Source organism: Agrilus planipennis, unplaced genomic scaffold (genome assembly GCF_000699045.2).
Source record: "Agrilus planipennis isolate EAB-ADULT unplaced genomic scaffold, Apla_2.0 scaffold215, whole genome shotgun sequence".
Classification (NCBI taxonomy): domain Eukaryota; kingdom Metazoa; phylum Arthropoda; class Insecta; order Coleoptera; family Buprestidae; genus Agrilus; species Agrilus planipennis.
In genome coordinates this window covers 494247-516780 of record NW_020439005.1, presented here as the reverse complement: position 1 = coordinate 516780, position 22534 = coordinate 494247, and the positions used below count along the sequence as shown (strand labels likewise).

General features: G+C 29.4%; 1 protein-coding gene and 2 long non-coding RNA genes across 5 annotated transcripts; 1 reads left to right on the top strand and 2 right to left on the bottom strand.

Annotated features, from left to right (window-relative positions):
• The first annotated feature begins 1898 nt into the window (after nt 1-1898).
• LOC108740164 lies at nt 1899-22351 on the top strand. Of its 3 annotated transcripts, XR_001938279.2 has the most exons (5): nt 1899-2170; nt 3808-3898; nt 21546-21693; nt 21809-22051; nt 22120-22351. It is a non-coding gene; the product is annotated as an uncharacterized LOC108740164 (long non-coding RNA). The 3 variants fall into 3 exon arrangements; XR_003231435.1 differs by lacking the exons at nt 1899-2170; nt 3808-3898 and adding an exon at nt 19959-21198; XR_003231434.1 differs by lacking the exons at nt 1899-2170; nt 3808-3898 and adding an exon at nt 19959-21329.
• On the bottom strand, nt 3352-5300 carry LOC108740163 (keratin-associated protein 19-2-like). The gene is made up of 2 exons (XM_018474371.1): nt 4512-5300; nt 3352-3877 (listed from the first exon to the last, which is right to left on the bottom strand). The coding sequence occupies exons 1-2, from the start codon at nt 4521-4523 to the stop codon at nt 3542-3544; spliced, it is 348 nt and encodes a 115-aa protein (XP_018329873.1). The 5' UTR covers nt 4524-5300; the 3' UTR covers nt 3352-3541.
• LOC112904883 lies at nt 15690-19294 on the bottom strand. Its single transcript, XR_003231436.1, has 3 exons — nt 19149-19294; nt 17044-19088; nt 15690-16034 (listed from the first exon to the last, which is right to left on the bottom strand). It is a non-coding gene; the product is annotated as an uncharacterized LOC112904883 (long non-coding RNA).
• Nucleotides 22352-22534: the final 183 nt, after the last annotated feature.

Here is a 22534-nt window from a genome sequence, read left to right as displayed (position 1 = left end):
ATAGTAAAATTTTTTACACGTTTAATTAGATATCTATGTAGACGTCTTTGAAGGGTACATAGAATTATGTTTCACTTTAAATAAAAATCATTAGTAATCGATATATTTTTACTATTGATCTTAAATCCATTTAATTAGGTATTTATCTTTTTTTATACAGATAATATACGATATAATAACTTGGAACGAACAATAAATTCATTTATAATATTTTTGCAATATTATTTTGACGACATGACATAGAAACGTTAAGATCAATTGTAATTAAATTTTAATGATTCAAAATAAAGATTTTATATTATATTAGTGTCACAATTAATGTGTTAGAATGAAAATCAAATCGAGTAATCGAATTAGACTAAAGGAATATTATGTTATTATGTAAGTAATAAAAATTCGCTTACTAAAAAATAAAACATGTATTCATTTCATTTTCATATTGACTTTTTTTCACGAACATTTAAAATAAATAAAGTTTGCATTATGAAATAATTTTTTTTTTCGTAGTGTAGGTAGTAAAATATTTTATTTATTTTATAGCACGTCGTATTCCGTCGAATTAAATAACATAAAATATTTACAATAGTGTCTAAGTCTACAATAATTTCAATTTCTAGAAATAAAATATGTTTTATTTTTACCAGAATAAACCACCAAAATGAGGGTAATAATAATTATAACTGTAGTCATAAACATCGTAGTATGCGCTATAATAGTACGGCATATAAGACGAATACATCATGGGGTAGCCGCCATACCCGTAGCCATGACCGAAACCTATACCCCTTTTTACTACATGTTTGGGCTTTTTAGGGGCTGAGGGTTCTAACACTTCTTTAGTGGTAATCGCAGGTTTTCCTTCTATTATTGTTGTTAAAATGTAAAGTACGAAAAACATCCAAGCCTGAAATTTACAGTCACAAAAAGAAAAAAAAAATTTGCAACAGAAAATTATCTCATGTTTAGTATAACTTCAAAATAATATATTTCTTAAAATTGAAATGTTTTAACATTAATCTGAAAGAACAAATTTTACTACGTAACGGTTTCCACAGTTAACAATATATAATTTAAATACGTATATTTATTAAAATATATTTAAAAATTTGGAATAGTAATATTAAAATTCAATAATTTATTTATCTACAGCGTCTAAAATGCTAAAAGATCAATATTCTCATTATTGGACTTACCAGATATTTCATTTTAAATTAGTACTTTGTGTTGTATCATCCGAATCACAAAGAGTATTGGTTTTTACCACCGGTCTGCACTTAAATAGTATTAATATATGTATGTACTCACAACAAATAAACTATTTCGATTATGTACTGCGCTTGTACATAAATATTCCATTAAACCTCTAAAAGGCATAGTTTAATTCAAATACAAAAAAGGCTCCATCATTCTAAATATATGCTTTAATTACTTCCTCGAGTACAAACGTTTGTTTTGAGACAAGCAGACAGGGATCCCTGAATACTGAACTCATTGATAAAGGGAAATTACGTATCAGTTGGTCATTATTTTTTGTAGGAAGTCGATACTTCGTGTTCATGAATGCGAACATTTTTCAAGCAAAAATTTCACGAAAATAAGTAAAGAAAATTCAAAGATAGCAACTAAGGATGTCAGAAAAATGTTTTCAGTATTTTGATATTTTTCTAATCGCAGCCCTTTAATTCAAACACTAATAAACTTGGTGTAAATGACGCCGAATTAAACAATAATTAATTGAGGTAACGGAAGTATAAATAAATAAGACATTTACCAAGTTATAGTGTCGAGTATATTTTCAAAATGACCCTATGTTTAAAATAAGTGGTTAAAATTTATATTTATTAATTTAACTAGTTTGATGTGTTATATATTTTGTAATATTCTTTAAGATTTTTAATGTTTCTTCGTTTTTGTACTGCTACTTCTGCGTACACATTTACATACATGTAGAGTTGAGATGATACGGGATTGATACCGATAACAGTGACCTAGCAGCAAAGTTATTTGCGCGTTCATGAGAGATTGTGTGCGTCATCAGAATAGTCTGTAGTCTGTACGAAGAATAGTTAGTAGAATATTGACCAACGAAGTCGATTGTCGGGTTAGTTACAGGTTAAGCAATTGTGATTATGACTATGTAAATGTATAACTTCCGTTAATTAATTATAGAGTAAGTGTTTTTTAATTATTAAGGTGCTGAATTTGTTATCTGTATAAAAAGATTGTTAGTGAAAGTATATGAATGTATTTGTGATTTCGCCTGCAAAAGTCAACCGATAAGTTGACGAAAGCTAGAGTCATTTTAAGAATATACACCATATTATGTGGTACATTATCTGGTCGTATTTAAAAATTGATTCATTTAAAAAAGTAATATTTGTACCAAAACCATCATCATGAGGTCGTCAGTCCTAAGACTGGTTTTACACACACCTCCACTGTTTCCTATCTTGAGCTAATCTTCGCATTTCCCCAACCCACATCCTTAATTGAACAGTAATCTAATCAAGGTTTATCTCTACTCCGTTTAACTCCTGTTTCTGCCTCTAATATGTCTCTGACTAGACCCTTCATGCCTGAGAAAGTGTCCTACCAACCTATCTCACCTATTTCTTATTGACATCCATAGAGTTCTCTGTTCTCCTATTCTTTCTAATACCTTTTCATTTCTAACCTTTTCTACCCACGTGATCCTCATCATTCGCCTATAACACCACATTTCAAAAGCTTCTAACCTTTTCTTTTCCGTCGCGCCCACCGTCCATGTTTCGCAGCCATACAGCGCCGCACTCCAAACATACACCTTTAACAATCTTTTTCGAATTTCTAAATTAATCGTTCGCGAGCATAGAAGGGACTTCTTTTTATTGAAGGCGACTTAACCCTGGGCTATCCTCTGCTTTATATCCTTACTACTCCTTCTGTCCTGACTTATCTAACTTCCTAGACACTTAAAATCAGTCGCTTCTTCTAATTTTTCGTTTCCTACCTTTATATTCGCTCTTTGCCTGCTTATTCTTACCTTGCATACCAGTATTTTTGTTTTACTTTTATTCATTTCCTCGTTTCTTATATTATTTACCCTACATCAAACTTTTCTTCTACTTCTTTACACCTCATGTCAATCCACTGTTCCTTAGTTGCCCTACACTTCCTAATTATTTCCCACTTTTTTGCCCTTCTTCGTCTATCCTCTTTTTGTATTTCCGCCTTTCTTCTACTAATTCTACAATCTCGTTTGTTGTCCAGGGTTTCCTACTTTCTCACCTACTCACTCCAGTTTGTACAAGAGCTTCGTCAAGGTTGAAGTCTCGTCGGATCGGAAATTTTTGGCAAAGTAAAACAATTAAGTAATAACAAGAAAAAGTATTTATTAATTAGGTAAATGTAAGAAGTTTATATACAATGAAGTAATATCGACAACGAAACTAAATTGCTTCGTTTTGTCTATGGAGATATTAAAATTAAAGTGTGAAAGATATAAAATAAATGATACATAAAAAATTAAAACTTAGGTACATCAGTAGAGTTGTGAATTCCATCAAAAACCGCCTGCCCACCCATGTCCATATCCTCCGTAGAAAGGCTTGGAATATCCTCCATAGTAGCCTCCGTATCCACCATATCCTCCGTGTCCTCCGTATCCATATCCTCCGTAGTAAGGTCTGATAATTTTAACAGCAGAATAAGAGGGATAGCCATGACCATAGCCTCCATATCCTCCGTATCCGCCATAGCCTCCATAGCCTCCGTAACCCAAAATACCTCTTTTGGCAATTCTTCGTGATTCTTGAGGAGCAATTTCAGCCTCGCCTTGTTGAGCATCCTGAGCCTGTTGGGCTACCACTGCTGCCACGAAGAAAAGGACTAACACTGCCTGTACATATGGAAATTATAGGTAAGTGAACACCAAATAAATTATATTTCTACAATAATTTAATTTGAGAAGGAGATCCAGTTATTCTTATATTATAATAGCACCTAAAATTTGAATATTGCAAACAATTTGTTTATACTGATGGAAGTACGAATCTTTTAATTTTAATCAGGACCGTCTCTAGAGTTAAGGCCGCCCCGGGCAAACTGTTAAAAAACAGCCTCCCTTAAAAATATTGGCTGTTGTGTATATATAGATATAAAAAACTTTTTATTTATGCAAATGTACCTAATATTTAGAAACAAAACAAGTTTCGTACAATTAAAAATTAAACAATACAAATATCAATAAAAAAACCAATAGATTTTCTAGCTTTAATTTCTGCAGAAGTAGAAATTGAATCTTTATAATTTAATATAGCTCATTATCTAGTGAAATTAATGCCAATCCGCCGAGTCTATTTTGATTCATATTTGATCTTAAATAATTTTCCACTATAGCGTAGTAATTTTCAATTTTATTATTAAAAAAAAATTAACTTCATACTTTGGTGTGTTAATCAATTTTTTAATAACTTTAAAACTATATGTATAAAAAATGCCAAAATAAATTCATAATAAAGGTAGGTACTTACAAAAGTTTTCATCTTGGAGATTTTCTTGAGGTTGTTTTCACAGTAAACACTTAACTTGGTATACGTCTATTGAACAGGTAAGGCATCATTTATACTCAAGTTTCCCTTATGTTCGGAACCCCTCCCCGAATAAATATCTTGGAGGTGATTGCAAAACGAGCAGAAGGTTGGAAGAAGTTATTGTTAACAATAGTTGCAGGTCGCGTGCTTAGATAGTCATTAAAGGAATTTGTCAACTATAATCGTCTGTTTAACGCGAGACACGCAAATATCGGAAGTTGACATCTAACCGAATTTAAAAAATATTGCAACATGAATTAAGAGGTTTACTTGTAAAACACTAAGCAGTAAGTAGCCTATAGGGCGGGGTCGCGTTTTTTTTTTTTTGGAACACTGAACACAAAAGTGCAATCGTATAATTAGGGAAATTTATGCTTAACGAGTGCGTCAGTCAAAATGAAAATAATCTGGCAGAAGTAAGGCGTTATTGTGATAAATTATTTCCGAAAAATTATTGGGAAATTTTTTGATCAATTTTCTTTTTTGACTTTTTGGGATAGTGGAACTTATAATTTTCAATTATCAACTAAATCTAAACATTTAACTATTATTTTATTAGACAAATGTAAAACACTGAACACAAAAGTGCAATCGTGTTATTAGGGAAATTTATGCTTAACGAGTGCGTCAGTCAAAATGAAAATAATCTGGCAGAAGTAAGGCGTTATTGTGATAAATTATTTCCGAAAAATTATTGGAAAATTTTTTGATCAATTTTCTTTTTTGACTTTTTGGGATAGTGGAACTTATAATTTTTTATTATCAACTAAATCTAAACATTTAACTATTATTTTATTAGACAAATGTAAAACACTGAACACAGAAATGCAATCGTGTAATTAGGGAAATTTATGCTTAACGAGTGCGTCGGTCCAATTAATAATTAATTTTTTCCAATTATCAATTAAATCTAAACATTTGACTATTATTTTATTAGAAAAATGTAAAGGTTCTTTAAAAATTCCTTCATGTGCCTGTTACTAACGATATAAATATTCAATCATGTGGTTACTTTTCTTACTGTAAAATCCACTTTCGTCTGAAAATTCTCCTCTACGACGTTATAGATATGTATCAGTTTACTTAATTACATACGGAAGTGCTTCTACTCCGCTTCTTTTTTTAACATTTTTTAAAACTTTTGTTCTATTTCATTAGTTCGCATATGAGGAAGTTAAATACGTATGAAGCATGTCTTATACAACAGATATAATGATTACACTGTCTATGCGCATTTATTAGTGTATTTTTGTTTTTGCTTTTTTATTTTAACGTATGCATATCGACTGACGACAAATAAAATAGAGAAAATTAAAATCGGCAGCTGCCTGAAAACAGAACTTTTCGTATTATTTAAGACTAGATTTTACCCTCGCATTCGTTTGCGTGGATATTTTAAATACCTACTTGTCAATGTTTATCGACGACCACATAAAACTAATTTTTATATCCCTCGGGAACAGATTCTCTTTCTGGATAAAACAAATAAACAAACACAAATATTAAGTATTATTAGTATTTCTGTATTTTAATTACCTTTCTCGGGATAAGTCTTTCTAAATTCAGGAAAATAGACCGATTCATACAAAAATTATCTCGTTAAGATTTCACCTTTATTTGATTACCAAATATTTTCCAATAATAATTAAATAAAAAGACCCGATATTGGATCACAATTGCAACTGAAATAAATATATTTCAGGATATTCCCTATTATGATTTTGAGTATGGGATTTTTCTGAAATTTTTAAAAATAAAGAAATTTTTATTGCGAAGCCAAAGTAAGAAATTTCCAACGGTCTATTACGTATTTTTACATAATACATTCATTCAAACTGTGTTCACAAACTACTGTAAAATTACACACTCCTGTGGTTAGTAACCACTAAAGTGTGTTTATAGCCTGTTGTAGTTGTTTCTCTAATAGTAAATAAAATTTATAAGGGTATCTACCGGTTTAGAAAAAAGGACATTAAATCTTGCGTTGTTATTTTGCAACAAGATACCTCTGAAATCAATCAAGAGCGTGCAATAATAAATAAAACGCCTTGCTCCAAAACTTTTATTATTAAAAAAAAGGTATTAAATACCAAAACCTATTAAATAAAACTGCGTAACACATCGGCCAACTTGTTTATATAGATTCCAAGGTCGCCATAATTAAATACTCCAATTACATTTTATAATTAAGTATTTACCTGATGCAAGCGACATCGATTCGATTATTTTGATCTGTTTTTTCACTTGTATGTGTACTAGTCCTTCAGAAGACCCCTCCATTATATATATCTATATTGTTTATTAACATTACTGCGTTATTTCCGGTTAAGAATGGCAAAAAATATTCTCATTGCAAGATAGCTTTATATAGCATAAATTGTCCGTAATACTAAACCACCAAAACCCCTCTTATTTCTGCTAAAGGACAATTAGAATATTGAAATTAGAACCTGTCCCTTGATATTAAAGAAAGTAAATAGAAAATTATAAAAAAAGAAAGCTGTTTGCGTTTCATTTCGTTTGCGTTACGTATGGTGCAATTAGGCACATTTTAAGAAAAAAAAACAAATACAAAAAGTCATTTATTACTTTCATCAAGGGACTAAGGCGCTCCGCTCCTGGTTGACTGAAACTAATCAAACTAATAAAAAATGCTTCTGTATTCTACGAACAAGCGTGAGCGATTTTACAATAATAATTAATTTATCTATAAATTAATTGCAATGTCACACGTAAAATTAACCTACCGTTTCCAAATGCAATCTACATTTCGATCTTTAGGTCAATGAAAAATGGTTAGCTAGTGGGATTACGTAATATCCTTACATGCATCCTTACACAGGCTGTTCCCACAACTATCTTATCGATTTTTCTATAGGAAAGAAAATATATGAAGGCAGTATTATAATTACCAATTACCACAGCTCGTTGTTACTATATAGCCATGCCTAGATAGTCGGAAAACGAGATGTCTTCATTGAAAATAGAAAAAGATGTATCAATGTTACGTAATTATCGCTCAGAAAAAAAAAGATGCAATTTGATAACGACCATTTCAATTAATTTGTCAAATAATGTTCCTACCAAATTAATTTGTAATGAAGATACTCATCAAAAAAGCTTATTCACATTACAACTACCAAAATATATCATTATTTTATACACTAACACAACAGTTAAGCTTCTAAAAAATGTCTTAATGAATTATAAAAAACTTTACCTTTCTCCTAAAATATAAATACGAAGTTTCAGTTTTCATAATTTATTGTTTTAATAGTTAAAAAATGTTCCTCTTTCGATTACAAAATATAGATTACAGATGTTACATAAATTGTCCACATTGTTTTGAGAGAAAGGTATTTAATGGAGATGATAAAAGCATTTTTATGAACAACAGATGTAATTACTAACCTTAAATGTACATAAATCGACCTCTATTATTTCAACAACAATCCTATGTGACAATGATTTAAACTATTGATGCATAACACAGAAGTTTCAATACGTGAAAATAAAAAAAATTATCGTCATGCTTAGAAGGCTAGAAAATTGTTTGTCTGCAATTTTTGTGGTGACTGCAGATTTTAAAGTCAAGTTTAAACTTTGATTTTCTTTGAACAGTTAATTTAAATTCAATGGAAACATCTTTCGTTTTCAAAGGAAGAAATATGAAGATTGGAAAAACTTTGGCGGTTGTAGAACAAACAGAATAGCTTAAAAGTCCAAAACACGACACTGGAGTTGTCCGAAGTTACCTTCTTCAGGGACTGAAATAAACAGTTTACTTCAGTAAACAGTTTACTTCAGTCCCTGAAGAAAGTAACTTAACAGTGTCGTGTTTTGCCGTTGGGGTTTCGAGCTTTTCTGTTTGTTCTTCAAAGGAAGAAACATAATAAAAATCCTCTAATTTGTTACTTAAAAAAAAACAGCGATAATTACAATTCGATATTTCGTCACACTCTTTAAATTAGGGCGAGAATATTTTGCTAGTGTATGTAATCTATTAGTCCATAACATTGCTCTTAATTTCAGCTTGTTTATTTAGGTTGATTTTGTTTGATTTTTTGTTGTTAAAGGTAAAAACAAAACAAAAGCGTCTGTTACCGATGAGGACAACGCATTGTAAAAAGAACCATTCTCTTAACGTCGATACAACGTCAAATAAAAGCACATATGTATTTACAATAAATAATAGATAATAAAAACATGCGAAAAGCCGCCGAACCGTGAAATATTGTTCTGAACGAGCAACAATAGCTAAGAATTTGTTCAAGGTATCACCAACATCCTAAGTACTTTAATTAGTTCACTTTTCAACAAACACACATTATAAAAGGTTGAATAATTGCAACCTGTGTTCTCAAGAATCCTCGGTGCATTTAATGAGAAAACATGCAAACCTATACACCTGTGGCAAAGGTAATGTGCTAGTTACGCAAAATGCAAATTTAAATTGGACGTATTACATTAACAGAAATCGAAAATAAAATATTAAAACGATAGCAATCTTAACTAATATTATTTTGTGTGTTTGCTACCATTTCATGCCTCAACTACTCAATCGATCATCATGAAATTTTGTAGACACATTATCAGGGATACAGGAAAGGATATAGGGTACCTTTTATCCAGAAAAAATACTGTTCCCGAAGGATAGAAAAATATTATCTTTATGTGATCGTCGATGATTTTCGACATTTGAAATTAGATCATCGATGACTACGAAGATCTTTGGTAGGGTAGAGAAAAGCACTTAGGGTACCTTTTATCCTGAGGGACAGAAAAATTAGTTTTATGTGTTCGTCGATAATTTTTGACACGTATTTAGATACCGTGGGTGAAACTTTGTGGTTAAATATATTTTTAATTATGTATTAACCACCATTTGGTTTTGTTTATATAGAGTACGATAAATATGTTTTCATTTAGTTAAAATCGATATACATGACACATATTAGACATATTTACTCATTAATGAGGAAATAAGAAAGTTTTAACGTTTCATCAAAAAAAAGCCACAATTATAATACAAATACTTAGTATAAAACCAGTTGGAATTTTCCCAGCAAGAAATAGATATAGGCACATATGGAAACCTCAACATTAAATAAATAAAACTAAAACTTTTTAAAAGAAAAAACTATGACTAACAGCAAGTAATAAATTTAACAATAAAACCCATCATTCATAGATTAATATCATATAGAAATAATAGATACTGCTCAAAATTGAAAAACTTCATATTTTTATTTATTTATTGATAAAAAATCATTGTAGTTAGTAATTTAATAATCTAATGGATAAAAAAATGATTTCAATAATCGCCTTCTAATTTAGTACTTTCATCGGCGGGCATATCATAGTCGTAATCATTTTTTGATGATTTAAAGTAATCGTCTTCATTATTTGAACGCGAATCAGAATCGTACATATGAAGAGAATTAGAGTCGTACACCGGAGGAGAATCCTGTACATTAGATTCAATCTCAGCATTTTTTAATCGATCATGGTCCCATTCTCCAAATTCTGGATCTCCTTCAGATTGAGACGACACGATATTTTGACTGAGGCAACAAATACTAAACATCAAAAGCTGGAAACAATTTTTTTACGTAATAGTTTTTGGTCCAAGTGAAAAAATAGATATATAATAATATGTATAATACACGATGTATTAAAGTTGAAGCAGGAAGGTAGAGAACACTAAAAACACCCCTATATATGTTATGTGATTTTTATTAGTGATTCTAGCAAACGTTTAGAGAAGCTTATTATTTGATTATTGATATACTATTTTCAAACTATATAGTGTACTTTTGTGAAAAAAAAATAAATTTCTCACTCTTATAGGCCTACCATATTTGTAAATACTTTTTTTTTTACAACAGGTAGCATTTTCAGAACTAATTAAAAATCTGAAACTTGAAATTAACACAATCTTTAATAGTGGAAGGAAACTATTTTTTTCTTAACTATGAAATAATTCCAAGTATGTAACTTTATTGTTTCCGTTCTGATTTATTGTGAGCCTGCGACCGGATCAAAACTTGACGCCATTCCTTCAACGTACTCCATCACCACATGCAATTAACTTTCGCTAATACTTATGTATGTACAAATGTACATATGTACATATTACAACATACTAGCATGATTTTTTTAAATTTTATTGTATTGCATAAATATGTATAAAACAACTTTTTTGTATAATACTTATCGACAAATATATACAAATTGGTTGAAAAGCTTTTCTAGAGATTTCCTACACGCTACAATAGAAAGCAAAGATTAATTAACAAATACGAAATAAAACTACAGTTTTTTCTTTAAAATTACAGCTGAAGAAAAGCCAGCAATCGTGTTCATAATTGGCACACATATTTTTCTAATTAAAGGAACTGTATTCTCTAAGCAATGGGTAAAACGAATAATATTAGTAGACATATAAGAAATATACGTGTTTCTAATGTAATTTTTAAGAAACAACTTCTCAAACACGTTCAGAAAGAATTACAACATTAATAATCTAAATTTATAAATATGGAATAAATAGACTAATTTGTTTGGAGGCTTTTTTACATAAAAAGAAATTAAATTCTTACCTTTAAACTTACGATAAAGTGCATGATTAAGCGAATTTTTAACTGTTCAATTGACCTAATATGTATCAAATGAGTAAAAAAAAAAATATGAAAACTATTTAAACGCATTTAAAATACAAGTGGGTAGCATTAGTACGAATTTAATTTCGTTTTCAATCAACAAATTCACTCTTAATTCTAATCATGGTAATTTGGCGTTTAATTTGATTCGATAAGAAATTCAGTCTTACCGGACTGATTTTGGATTTGTCTTGGTCAATAATTTCGAATGATTTACTAACAAGAAATTTGATTGTGATACATCACACGGAACGATTATTTTTTCACACGAAAAAAATGGGCTTATAAATTACATTATAAACATTCCCTTCTAAGTCATGGAAAATTTGATTATCTTATATGTCAACATACTTTCAATCTCTGTTTTCATCATAATTGTGATAGTAACACTAATATATTTGCAATTCAAAATTATAATCACCTTGGAAACATCGAAAATATTATCTCATGCTTACCCTATAATAAATTACTTACAATTTCTAGTCATATTTGCTAAAGCATAGACAATGATTTAAACATAACAACGCCCTCGTAATTTTACTGGGTGATGGAAGGTATTAATTAGGCTTTTAGAAACGTGATACATATAAAAAAGTACGTAAAATCTAATGGTGTTAACGGTTTTCTAGTGCGTTTTTAAATAGGTAGTTTAGAGCATTATTTATGATAAAGTCTATATAAAATTATTGATACATAAAAAGGCGCTCGTAATTTTACAGGATGATGGAAGGTATTAATTAAGCTTTTAATAATGTGATACATGTAAAAAAGTACGTAGAATCTAATGGTGCTAACGGTTTTCTAGTGCGTTGTCAAAGAGGTAGTTTAGGGCATTACGTATTTATGATAAAGTCTATATAAAATTATTAATACATAAAAAGGCGCTCGTAATTTTGCTGGTAGATGGAAGATATTAATTAAGCTTTTAATAATGTGATACATGTAAAAAAGTACGTAGAATCTAATGGTGCTAACGGTTTTCTAGTGCGTTGTCAAATAGATAGTTTAGAGCATTATTTATGATAAAGTCTATATAAAATTATTGATACATAAAAAGGCGCTCGTAATTTTGCTGGTAAATGGAAGATATTAATTAAGCTTTTAATAATGTGATACATGTAAAAAAGTACGTAGAATCTAATGGTGCTAACGATTTTCTAGTGCGTTGTCAAATAAATAGTTTAAAGCATTATTTATGTTAAAATCTATATAAAATTATAGATACATAAAAAGGCGCTCGTAATTTTGCTGGTAGATGGAAGATATTAATTAAGCTTTTAATAATGTGATACATGTAAAAAAGTACGTAGAATCTAATGGTGCTAACGGTTTTCTAGTGCGTTGTCAAATAGATAGTTTAGAGCATTATTTATGATAAAGTCTATATAAAATTATTGATACATAAAAAGGCGCTCGTAATTTTACAGGATGATGGAAGGTATTAATTAAGCTTTTAATAATGTGATACATGTAAAAAAGTACGTAGAATCTAACGGTGCTAACGATTTTCTAGTGCGTTGTCAAATAGATAGTTTAGAGCATTATTTATGATAAAGTCTATATAAAATTATTGATACATAAAAAGGCGCTCGTAATTTTACAGGATGATGGAAGGTATTAATTAAGCTTTTAATAATGTGATACATGTAAAAAAGTACGTAGAATCTAACGGTGCTAACGATTTTCTAGTGCGTTGTCAAATAGATAGTTTAGAGCATTATTTATGATAAAGTCTATATAAAATTATTGATACATAAAAAGGCGCTCGTAATTTTACAGGATGATGGAAGGTATTAATTAAGCTTTTAATAATGTGATACATGTAAAAAAGTACGTAGAATCTAACGGTGCTAACGATTTTCTAGTGCGTTGTCAAATAGATAGTTTAGAGCATTATTTATGATAAAGTCTATATAAAATTATTGATACATAAAAAGGCGCTCGTAATTTTACAGGATGATGGAAGGTATTAATTAAGCTTTTAATAATGTGATACATGTAAAAAAGTACGTAGAATCTAACGGTGCTAACGATTTTCTAGTGCGTTGTCAAATAGATAGTTTAGAGCATTATTTATGATAAAGTCTATATAAAATTATTGATACATAAAAAGGCGCTCGTAATTTTACAGGATGATGGAAGGTATTAATTAAGCTTTTAATAATGTGATACATGTAAAAAAGTACGTAGAATCTAACGGTGCTAACGATTTTCTAGTGCGTTGTCAAATAGATAGTTTAGAGCATTATTTATGATAAAGTCTATATAAAATTATTGATACATAAAAAGGCGCTCGTAATTTTACAGGATGATGGAAGGTATTAATTAAGCTTTTAATAATGTGATACATGTAAAAAAGTACGTAGAATCTAACGGTGCTAACGATTTTCTAGTGCGTTGTCAAATAGATAGTTTAGAGCATTATTTATGATAAAGTCTATATAAAATTATTGATACATAAAAAGGCGCTCGTAATTTTACAGGATGATGGAAGGTATTAATTAAGCTTTTAATAATGTGATACATGTAAAAAAGTACGTAGAATCTAACGGTGCTAACGATTTTCTAGTGCGTTGTCAAATAGATAGTTTAGAGCATTATTTATGATAAAGTCTATATAAAATTATTGATACATAAAAAGGCGCTCGTAATTTTACAGGATGATGGAAGGTATTAATTAAGCTTTTAATAATGTGATACATGTAAAAAAGTACGTAGAATCTAACGGTGCTAACGATTTTCTAGTGCGTTGTCAAATAGATAGTTTAGAGCATTATTTATGATAAAGTCTATATAAAATTATTGATACATAAAAAGGCGCTCGTAATTTTACAGGATGATGGAAGGTATTAATTAAGCTTTTAATAATGTGATACATGTAAAAAAGTACGTAGAATCTAACGGTGCTAACGATTTTCTAGTGCGTTGTCAAATAGATAGTTTAGAGCATTATTTATGATAAAGTCTATATAAAATTATTGATACATAAAAAGGCGCTCGTAATTTTACAGGATGATGGAAGGTATTAATTAAGCTTTTAATAATGTGATACATGTAAAAAAGTACGTAGAATCTAACGGTGCTAACGATTTTCTAGTGCGTTGTCAAATAGATAGTTTAGAGCATTATTTATGATAAAGTCTATATAAAATTATTGATACATAAAAAGGCGCTCGTAATTTTACAGGATGATGGAAGGTATTAATTAAGCTTTTAATAATGTGATACATGTAAAAAAGTACGTAGAATCTAACGGTGCTAACGATTTTCTAGTGCGTTGTCAAATAGATAGTTTAGAGCATTATTTATGATAAAGTCTATATAAAATTATTGATACATAAAAAGGCGCTCGTAATTTTACAGGATGATGGAAGGTATTAATTAAGCTTTTAATAATGTGATACATGTAAAAAAGTACGTAGAATCTAACGGTGCTAACGATTTTCTAGTGCGTTGTCAAATAGATAGTTTAGAGCATTATTTATGATAAAGTCTATATAAAATTATTGATACATAAAAAGGCGCTCGTAATTTTACAGGATGATGGAAGGTATTAATTAAGCTTTTAATAATGTGATACATGTAAAAAAGTACGTAGAATCTAACGGTGCTAACGATTTTCTAGTGCGTTGTCAAATAGATAGTTTAGAGCATTATTTATGATAAAGTCTATATAAAATTATTGATACATAAAAAGGCGCTCGTAATTTTACAGGATGATGGAAGGTATTAATTAAGCTTTTAATAATGTGATACATGTAAAAAAGTACGTAGAATCTAACGGTGCTAACGATTTTCTAGTGCGTTGTCAAATAGATAGTTTAGAGCATTATTTATGATAAAGTCTATATAAAATTATTGATACATAAAAAGGCGCTCGTAATTTTACAGGATGATGGAAGGTATTAATTAAGCTTTTAATAATGTGATACATGTAAAAAAGTACGTAGAATCTAACGGTGCTAACGATTTTCTAGTGCGTTGTCAAATAGATAGTTTAGAGCATTATTTATGATAAAGTCTATATAAAATTATTGATACATAAAAAGGCGCTCGTAATTTTACAGGATGATGGAAGGTATTAATTAAGCTTTTAATAATGTGATACATGTAAAAAAGTACGTAGAATCTAACGGTGCTAACGATTTTCTAGTGCGTTGTCAAATAGATAGTTTAGAGCATTATTTATGATAAAGTCTATATAAAATTATTGATACATAAAAAGGCGCTCGTAATTTTACAGGATGATGGAAGGTATTAATTAAGCTTTTAATAATGTGATACATGTAAAAAAGTACGTAGAATCTAACGGTGCTAACGATTTTCTAGTGCGTTGTCAAATAGATAGTTTAGAGCATTATTTATGATAAAGTCTATATAAAATTATTGATACATAAAAAGGCGCTCGNTATAGAAATAATAGATACTGCTCAAAATTGAAAAACTTCATATTTTTATTTATTTATTGATAAAAAATCATTGTAGTTAGTAATTTAATAATCTAATGGATAAAAAAATGATTTCAATAATCGCCTTCTAATTTAGTACTTTCATCGGCGGGCATATCATAGTCGTAATCATTTTTTGATGATTTAAAGTAATCGTCTTCATTATTTGAACGCGAATCAGAATCGTACATATGAAGAGAATTAGAGTCGTACACCGGAGGAGAATCCTGTACATTAGATTCAATCTCAGCATTTTTTAATCGATCATGGTCCCATTCTCCAAATTCTGGATCTCCTTCAGATTGAGACGACACGATATTTTGACTGAGGCAACAAATACTAAACATCAAAAGCTGGAAACAATTTTTTTACGTAATAGTTTTTGGTCCAAGTGAAAAAATAGATATATAATAATATGTATAATACACGATGTATTAAAGTTGAAGCAGGAAGGTAGAGAACACTAAAAACACCCCTATATATGTTATGTGATTTTTATTAGTGATTCTAGCAAACGTTTAGAGAAGCTTATTATTTGATTATTGATATACTATTTTCAAACTATATAGTGTACTTTTGTGAAAAAAAAATAAATTTCTCACTCTTATAGGCCTACCATATTTGTAAATACTTTTTTTTTTACAACAGGTAGCATTTTCAGAACTAATTAAAAATCTGAAACTTGAAATTAACACAATCTTTAATAGTGGAAGGAAACTATTTTTTTCTTAACTATGAAATAATTCCAAGTATGTAACTTTATTGTTTCCGTTCTGATTTATTGTGAGCCTGCGACCGGATCAAAACTTGACGCCATTCCTTCAACGTACTCCATCACCACATGCAATTAACTTTCGCTAATACTTATGTATGTACAAATGTACATATGTACATATTACAACATACTAGCATGATTTTTTTAAATTTTATTGTATTGCATAAATATGTATAAAACAACTTTTTTGTATAATACTTATCGACAAATATATACAAATTGGTTGAAAAGCTTTTCTAGAGATTTCCTACACGCTACAATAGAAAGCAAAGATTAATTAACAAATACGAAATAAAACTACAGTTTTTTCTTTAAAATTACAGCTGAAGAAAAGCCAGCAATCGTGTTCATAATTGGCACACATATTTTTCTAATTAAAGGAACTGTATTCTCTAAGCAATGGGTAAAACGAATAATATTAGTAGACATATAAGAAATATACGTGTTTCTAATGTAATTTTTAAGAAACAACTTCTCAAACACGTTCAGAAAGAATTACAACATTAATAATCTAAATTTATAAATATGGAATAAATAGACTAATTTGTTTGGAGGCTTTTTTACATAAAAAGAAATTAAATTCTTACCTTTAAACTTACGATAAAGTGCATGATTAAGCGAATTTTTAACTGTTCAATTGACCTAATATGTATCAAATGAGTAAAAAAAAAAATATGAAAACTATTTAAACGCATTTAAAATACAAGTGGGTAGCATTAGTACGAATTTAATTTCGTTTTCAATCAACAAATTCACTCTTAATTCTAATCATGGTAATTTGGCGTTTAATTTGATTCGATAAGAAATTCAGTCTTACCGGACTGATTTTGGATTTGTCTTGGTCAATAATTTCGAATGATTTACTAACAAGAAATTTGATTGTGATACATCACACGGAACGATTATTTTTTCACACGAAAAAAATGGGCTTATAAATTACATTATAAACATTCCCTTCTAAGTCATGGAAAATTTGATTATCTTATATGTCAACATACTTTCAATCTCTGTTTTCATCATAATTGTGATAGTAACACTAATATATTTGCAATTCAAAATTATAATCACCTTGGAAACATCGAAAATATTATCTCATGCTTACCCTATAATAAATTACTTACAATTTCTAGTCATATTTGCTAAAGCATAGACAATGATTTAAACATAACAACGCCCTCGTAATTTTACTGGGTGATGGAAGGTATTAATTAGGCTTTTAGAAACGTGATACATATAAAAAAGTACGTAAAATCTAATGGTGTTAACGGTTTTCTAGTGCGTTTTTAAATAGGTAGTTTAGAGCATTATTTATGATAAAGTCTATATAAAATTATTGATACATAAAAAGGCGCTCGTAATTTTACAGGATGATGGAAGGTATTAATTAAGCTTTTAATAATGTGATACATGTAAAAAAGTACGTAGAATCTAATGGTGCTAACGGTTTTCTAGTGCGTTGTCAAAGAGGTAGTTTAGGGCATTACGTATTTATGATAAAGTCTATATAAAATTATTAATACATAAAAAGGCGCTCGTAATTTTGCTGGTAGATGGAAGATATTAATTAAGCTTTTAATAATGTGATACATGTAAAAAAGTACGTAGAATCTAATGGTGCTAACGGTTTTCTAGTGCGTTGTCAAATAGGTATTATTTATGTTTAAATCTATAAAATAGTTGATACATAAAAAAGCGCTCGTAATTTTACAGGGGGGTGTAAGGTACTAATTAATCTTTTAGAAATGAGATATATGTAAAAATGTACGTAGAATCGAATGGTACTAACAGTTTTTGAGTGCGTCTTCAAATAGTTAGCTTACGACATTATTTATGTTAAAATCTGTAAAATGGTTGATACATAAAAAGGCGCTCGTAATTTTACAATGTGATGGAAGGTATTAATTAAGTTTTTAGAAATGAGATATATGTGAAAAAGTACGTAGAATCTAATGGTGCTAACGTTTTCCAAGTGTGTTGACAAATAAGTCATTTACCTATTTATGTTTAAATCTATAACATAGTTGAAACAAAAAAGCGCTGGTAATTTTAATGGGAAATTGAAAGTATTTATTAAGCTTTAAGAAATGATAATTATGTGAAAAAGTAGGTACAATCTCACGGTGAAAACTTTTTTCGAGTGCGGTGTCGAATAGGTACCTTTCGAAATTATTTTTGCTAAAATATATTAAATAATTTAAATATAAAAAGGCGTTCTAGAAATTATTAATTAGAAGATGGTGTTTACTAACCCTCAGATGATATCTGGTTTGTGCAATTATTATTTTATTTTAATTATTCATCTATAGTCCCTCCTTTACCCTTTACCTTTACCAATATCCCTTTCACTTCCCACACTGGTTCAATCGCGAAATAAAATAAATATTATTATCATTATTATTTATTCTATTCTCCCAAAAACATTACATTTACGTTAAAAAATTAACAATTGATGTAGAACATACTGTTATTTAATTTTTATAGAATTAATCTCACACAAGTGATAAAAGTAATGCAACAAATAATGTATTAATTTCCGCAAGCAGATTCCATTGCACGCATTAATAATATTTATTCCAGCGGTTGGGCCATATTGTCCAACGTTTAGGCAAAATACTATTTTGCCTGAAGCAACCTTTGGAATGTACGATATTTATTGATAACCGCTTTATTTGTTATTAATTCACAAACAAACCTGTATTTAAAATTGGTTGTTCCAACGATCGCGGGTAATAATAGTTTGGCTTCAGGACATACCTTCCTGGAACTTGTACCTGATTGTAATAAGGGTTCCCATAATAAGATCTCATTGTTCTGTATGGTACACCACGTATCCAAACCATGATANGTCTCTGAAAATATACCATCAATTCTTCTTTTGAGTTTGGTGGAAAGGTGCAGTTCTTAATTTTAATGTGGCTGAATTAATCGAGTTGCCTCTATAGCCGCTGTTAGAAGAAGAACAAAAAGTTTTTAGTAAATTTAACTTTTTAACCTTAAAGTTTGACAAGTGTTTTCATGAATTTACTGAAGTAATACTGTTACAATTTATTAATTTAATTGAGAACTACTGTGAAAATTACAACATGAATGTTGTGAAACGGTATTTAAGTACTTTCACCTCAAGTTTGATAAAACTACCTAGTTTCAGAGTCACCCTAGTACCTGAAGTGAAGCCGTTTGTTTCAATTTCCAACAGTATTAGTCAAGGTACTGTAATACCAAGAAAATAAGAAAGAAATGTTCTGAAAATTACCCCATTATTTATAACAAGTATGTTGTAATTCATTATCTCCTAAACAGATAGGTAAAGGTAATCTTCTGTTCAAATTTAAATGATTTCTTATGAGAACTGCCAAATTAGTGTCACTATTAATAATTTTTCATCTTTCTTATTGTTTCCTACTTGTTCTCAATGTAAGTTCTTTCTTTCGCATGTTATTTTTGTAGTAAATTTTCTCTTAAATTTTTTGCAAGAGTTCTTACATACTAGCACATCTACGTTTTAAATATGAAATTAACGTATAATAATGTAATATTCTTTTTGTAATTACGAATGTTTACAACCTACTTTAAACCATTGCATTTCAAACAGCCTACTGTTGTTTTTTCCTGAATTAATGCTGATAAAAAAATATTTATATTTCTGCCTATATACTTTACTTTTCGTTATTTAGGTTTCATAAAATTAAGAAGATAACTGTTCATTAACGTGATATATAGTAAAAAGTAAAAAGTATATAAAACAAAGGTTTTCATAATGCACAATTACGACCAACAGATTTTTCTCTTACCTGAAGAACTGTAGAAGAGCGCATTTCTGATAATTATATTCAAATGAAGCTATTTGCCTGTAATTAGACGTTTATAGTTGTTATAAAAGTATAGTGGGTAGAACAGCCCACATTAAAGAAAACAAATTTTAAATAAATGGAATAACTGTCGTGTGAATTAAACAATATTTTGCTGAACAGTAAATAAATCTAATTATTATTTAATGCGATTAAAACTTATTATACCACTTTCTGTATTCATAATCAAATGAATTTCACAGTAAAAAGGCAAAAAGAATCATATCAAAATCTGCTTGAGATGATGTATTTTTTAGATAAATCCAAACTTCTAAAATTTCTGTTTTGTGAATTATACTGTTTATTTTTTAATTGTTTCCACGTGTTAGGAATAATTTATATTCGTATCATTTAATTTATTACGCCTATTTAAGCGTTTTCAATAAACATGTAATGGAAATCTAGATCGATGGCATTTTTAAATATTTCCAAGTTTAAAACGTTTCAAATTCAATTTTGCCAAACCGACTAATTATACAGTATTAGCAAAATTGAATTTGAAATTTTTTAAACGTTGAAAATAATCCGACAAAGTTCAAATCCAGTAAACAAAAATGATTCCAATTTTACAAGTTTAAAAAATCAATTTTAGTTTATTATAGTGCAAGTTGATATAAACATATTTGCAATAGATAATTAATTTATCTCCAGTTTTTTCACAATCTGTTGTACTTTTGGATATATACTATCAATTCTTCTGGGTTTGGTGGAAAGGTTAATTTCTTCATTATACTGTGGCTGAATGAATTTACTTGCCTCTATAGCCTATGCTACATCCTGTTGTCTATGGAAATATTAAAAAATGAATATAACCTCAAAACTGGACAGGTGTTTTCATTAATTTAATGAAGTAATAATGTGCTACAATTTGTTAATTTAGTTAGGAATTACTGCGTAAGTAACAATATAAATATTGCCCATCGGTGCTTAAATACTTTGATCTCAAGTTTAATAAAACTAACTAGTTTTGAGTCACCCTAGTACCTGAAGTGAAGCCCTTCTAATTTCCAACAGTATGAGTCAAGGTACAGTAATACTAATAAAATAAAAGTGAAATATTCTCAATATTACCCCATCATTTATATTTGTTGCCGTTTTAGTTTATTTACTGATTTTAAAATATTTCTAGTTTTGCATTTTTACATGACATTTACTTTGTTTTGGTTTTAGTTACGTTTTAATTCTGTGTGTCTTATTATTAATTACACAGCTAATTGGTTTTTTTTTATTCTCTTATACAGAGTGAGCAATACACGAAAGCGTACTGAAGTTTGTTTAGATATTACGATATCTTCAAGTGGATGGTGTTGATGGTATAGTTTTTCCTGCACTTGGATTTGCAGTAGTTGTCTTCTGTGAAAGCCTTTCGTACCTTATTGAGGTATATATGTACGTATGGCCTAATACAGTATCACTTTAGAATTAGAATTGTTGATTTACAACTTTTATTTCGTGTTATTTACTTACTACACTTCGTTAATTCATTTTTTATCCGTTTTTACAGATTATCTTATAAGCATGAAGTTAATTTTTATTGTACCCTGTGGTGTCATTTTTCTTGGACTATGGACATTGGCCTGCCGTTAACATCTTCATTTTGCAACATTATCCAATTAATCTTCGACGAATGATCGAGAGAGCACCTTGAAGTTGATTTGCATCCCAAATTGTCTGCAGTGGCATCATTCTTCCTGGATTTGCATTACTGTTTGCACTTGTTGACTTTGGCACATTGTAATTAATTAAGGTGAGAATACATAACATAATTAACATTTGTTTCTCATTATTAATCTGTTGCCACCCTATCTGTTTCAGATCGCCGGTGGAGAAGATAAAGAAGACCCCGTAGTTAAAATACTTGTCTATTTTGCATGTTTTTTGTAGTTTATTTTATTTGAATTAATTTTTGATTGTAGATGTTGTTATTGTTTTTAGTTGTAGTCGTTATTACTGTACTAACACGTTTAGTTTTTTTTGGTAGTCATAGTCTAACATGTCTCTTGCTTACCTCTTCGCTTAGCTTACTGCATATTCTTCCTAATTTGCTTTGCATTTACCCTACGAGTTCTACATGATTCAACGTTTCGTTATCGTGTGTGTTTCTTCTCACCCTTGTGGAATTAGGGAGGGCCTCCCCGAACGACTTCCCTTGGGCTTAGCTATTTAGTTGATCTTAAAAGTGTCTTATACACTTTTCGCGAGTCTACTCTAGCGTTACTTCCTTTCAGAC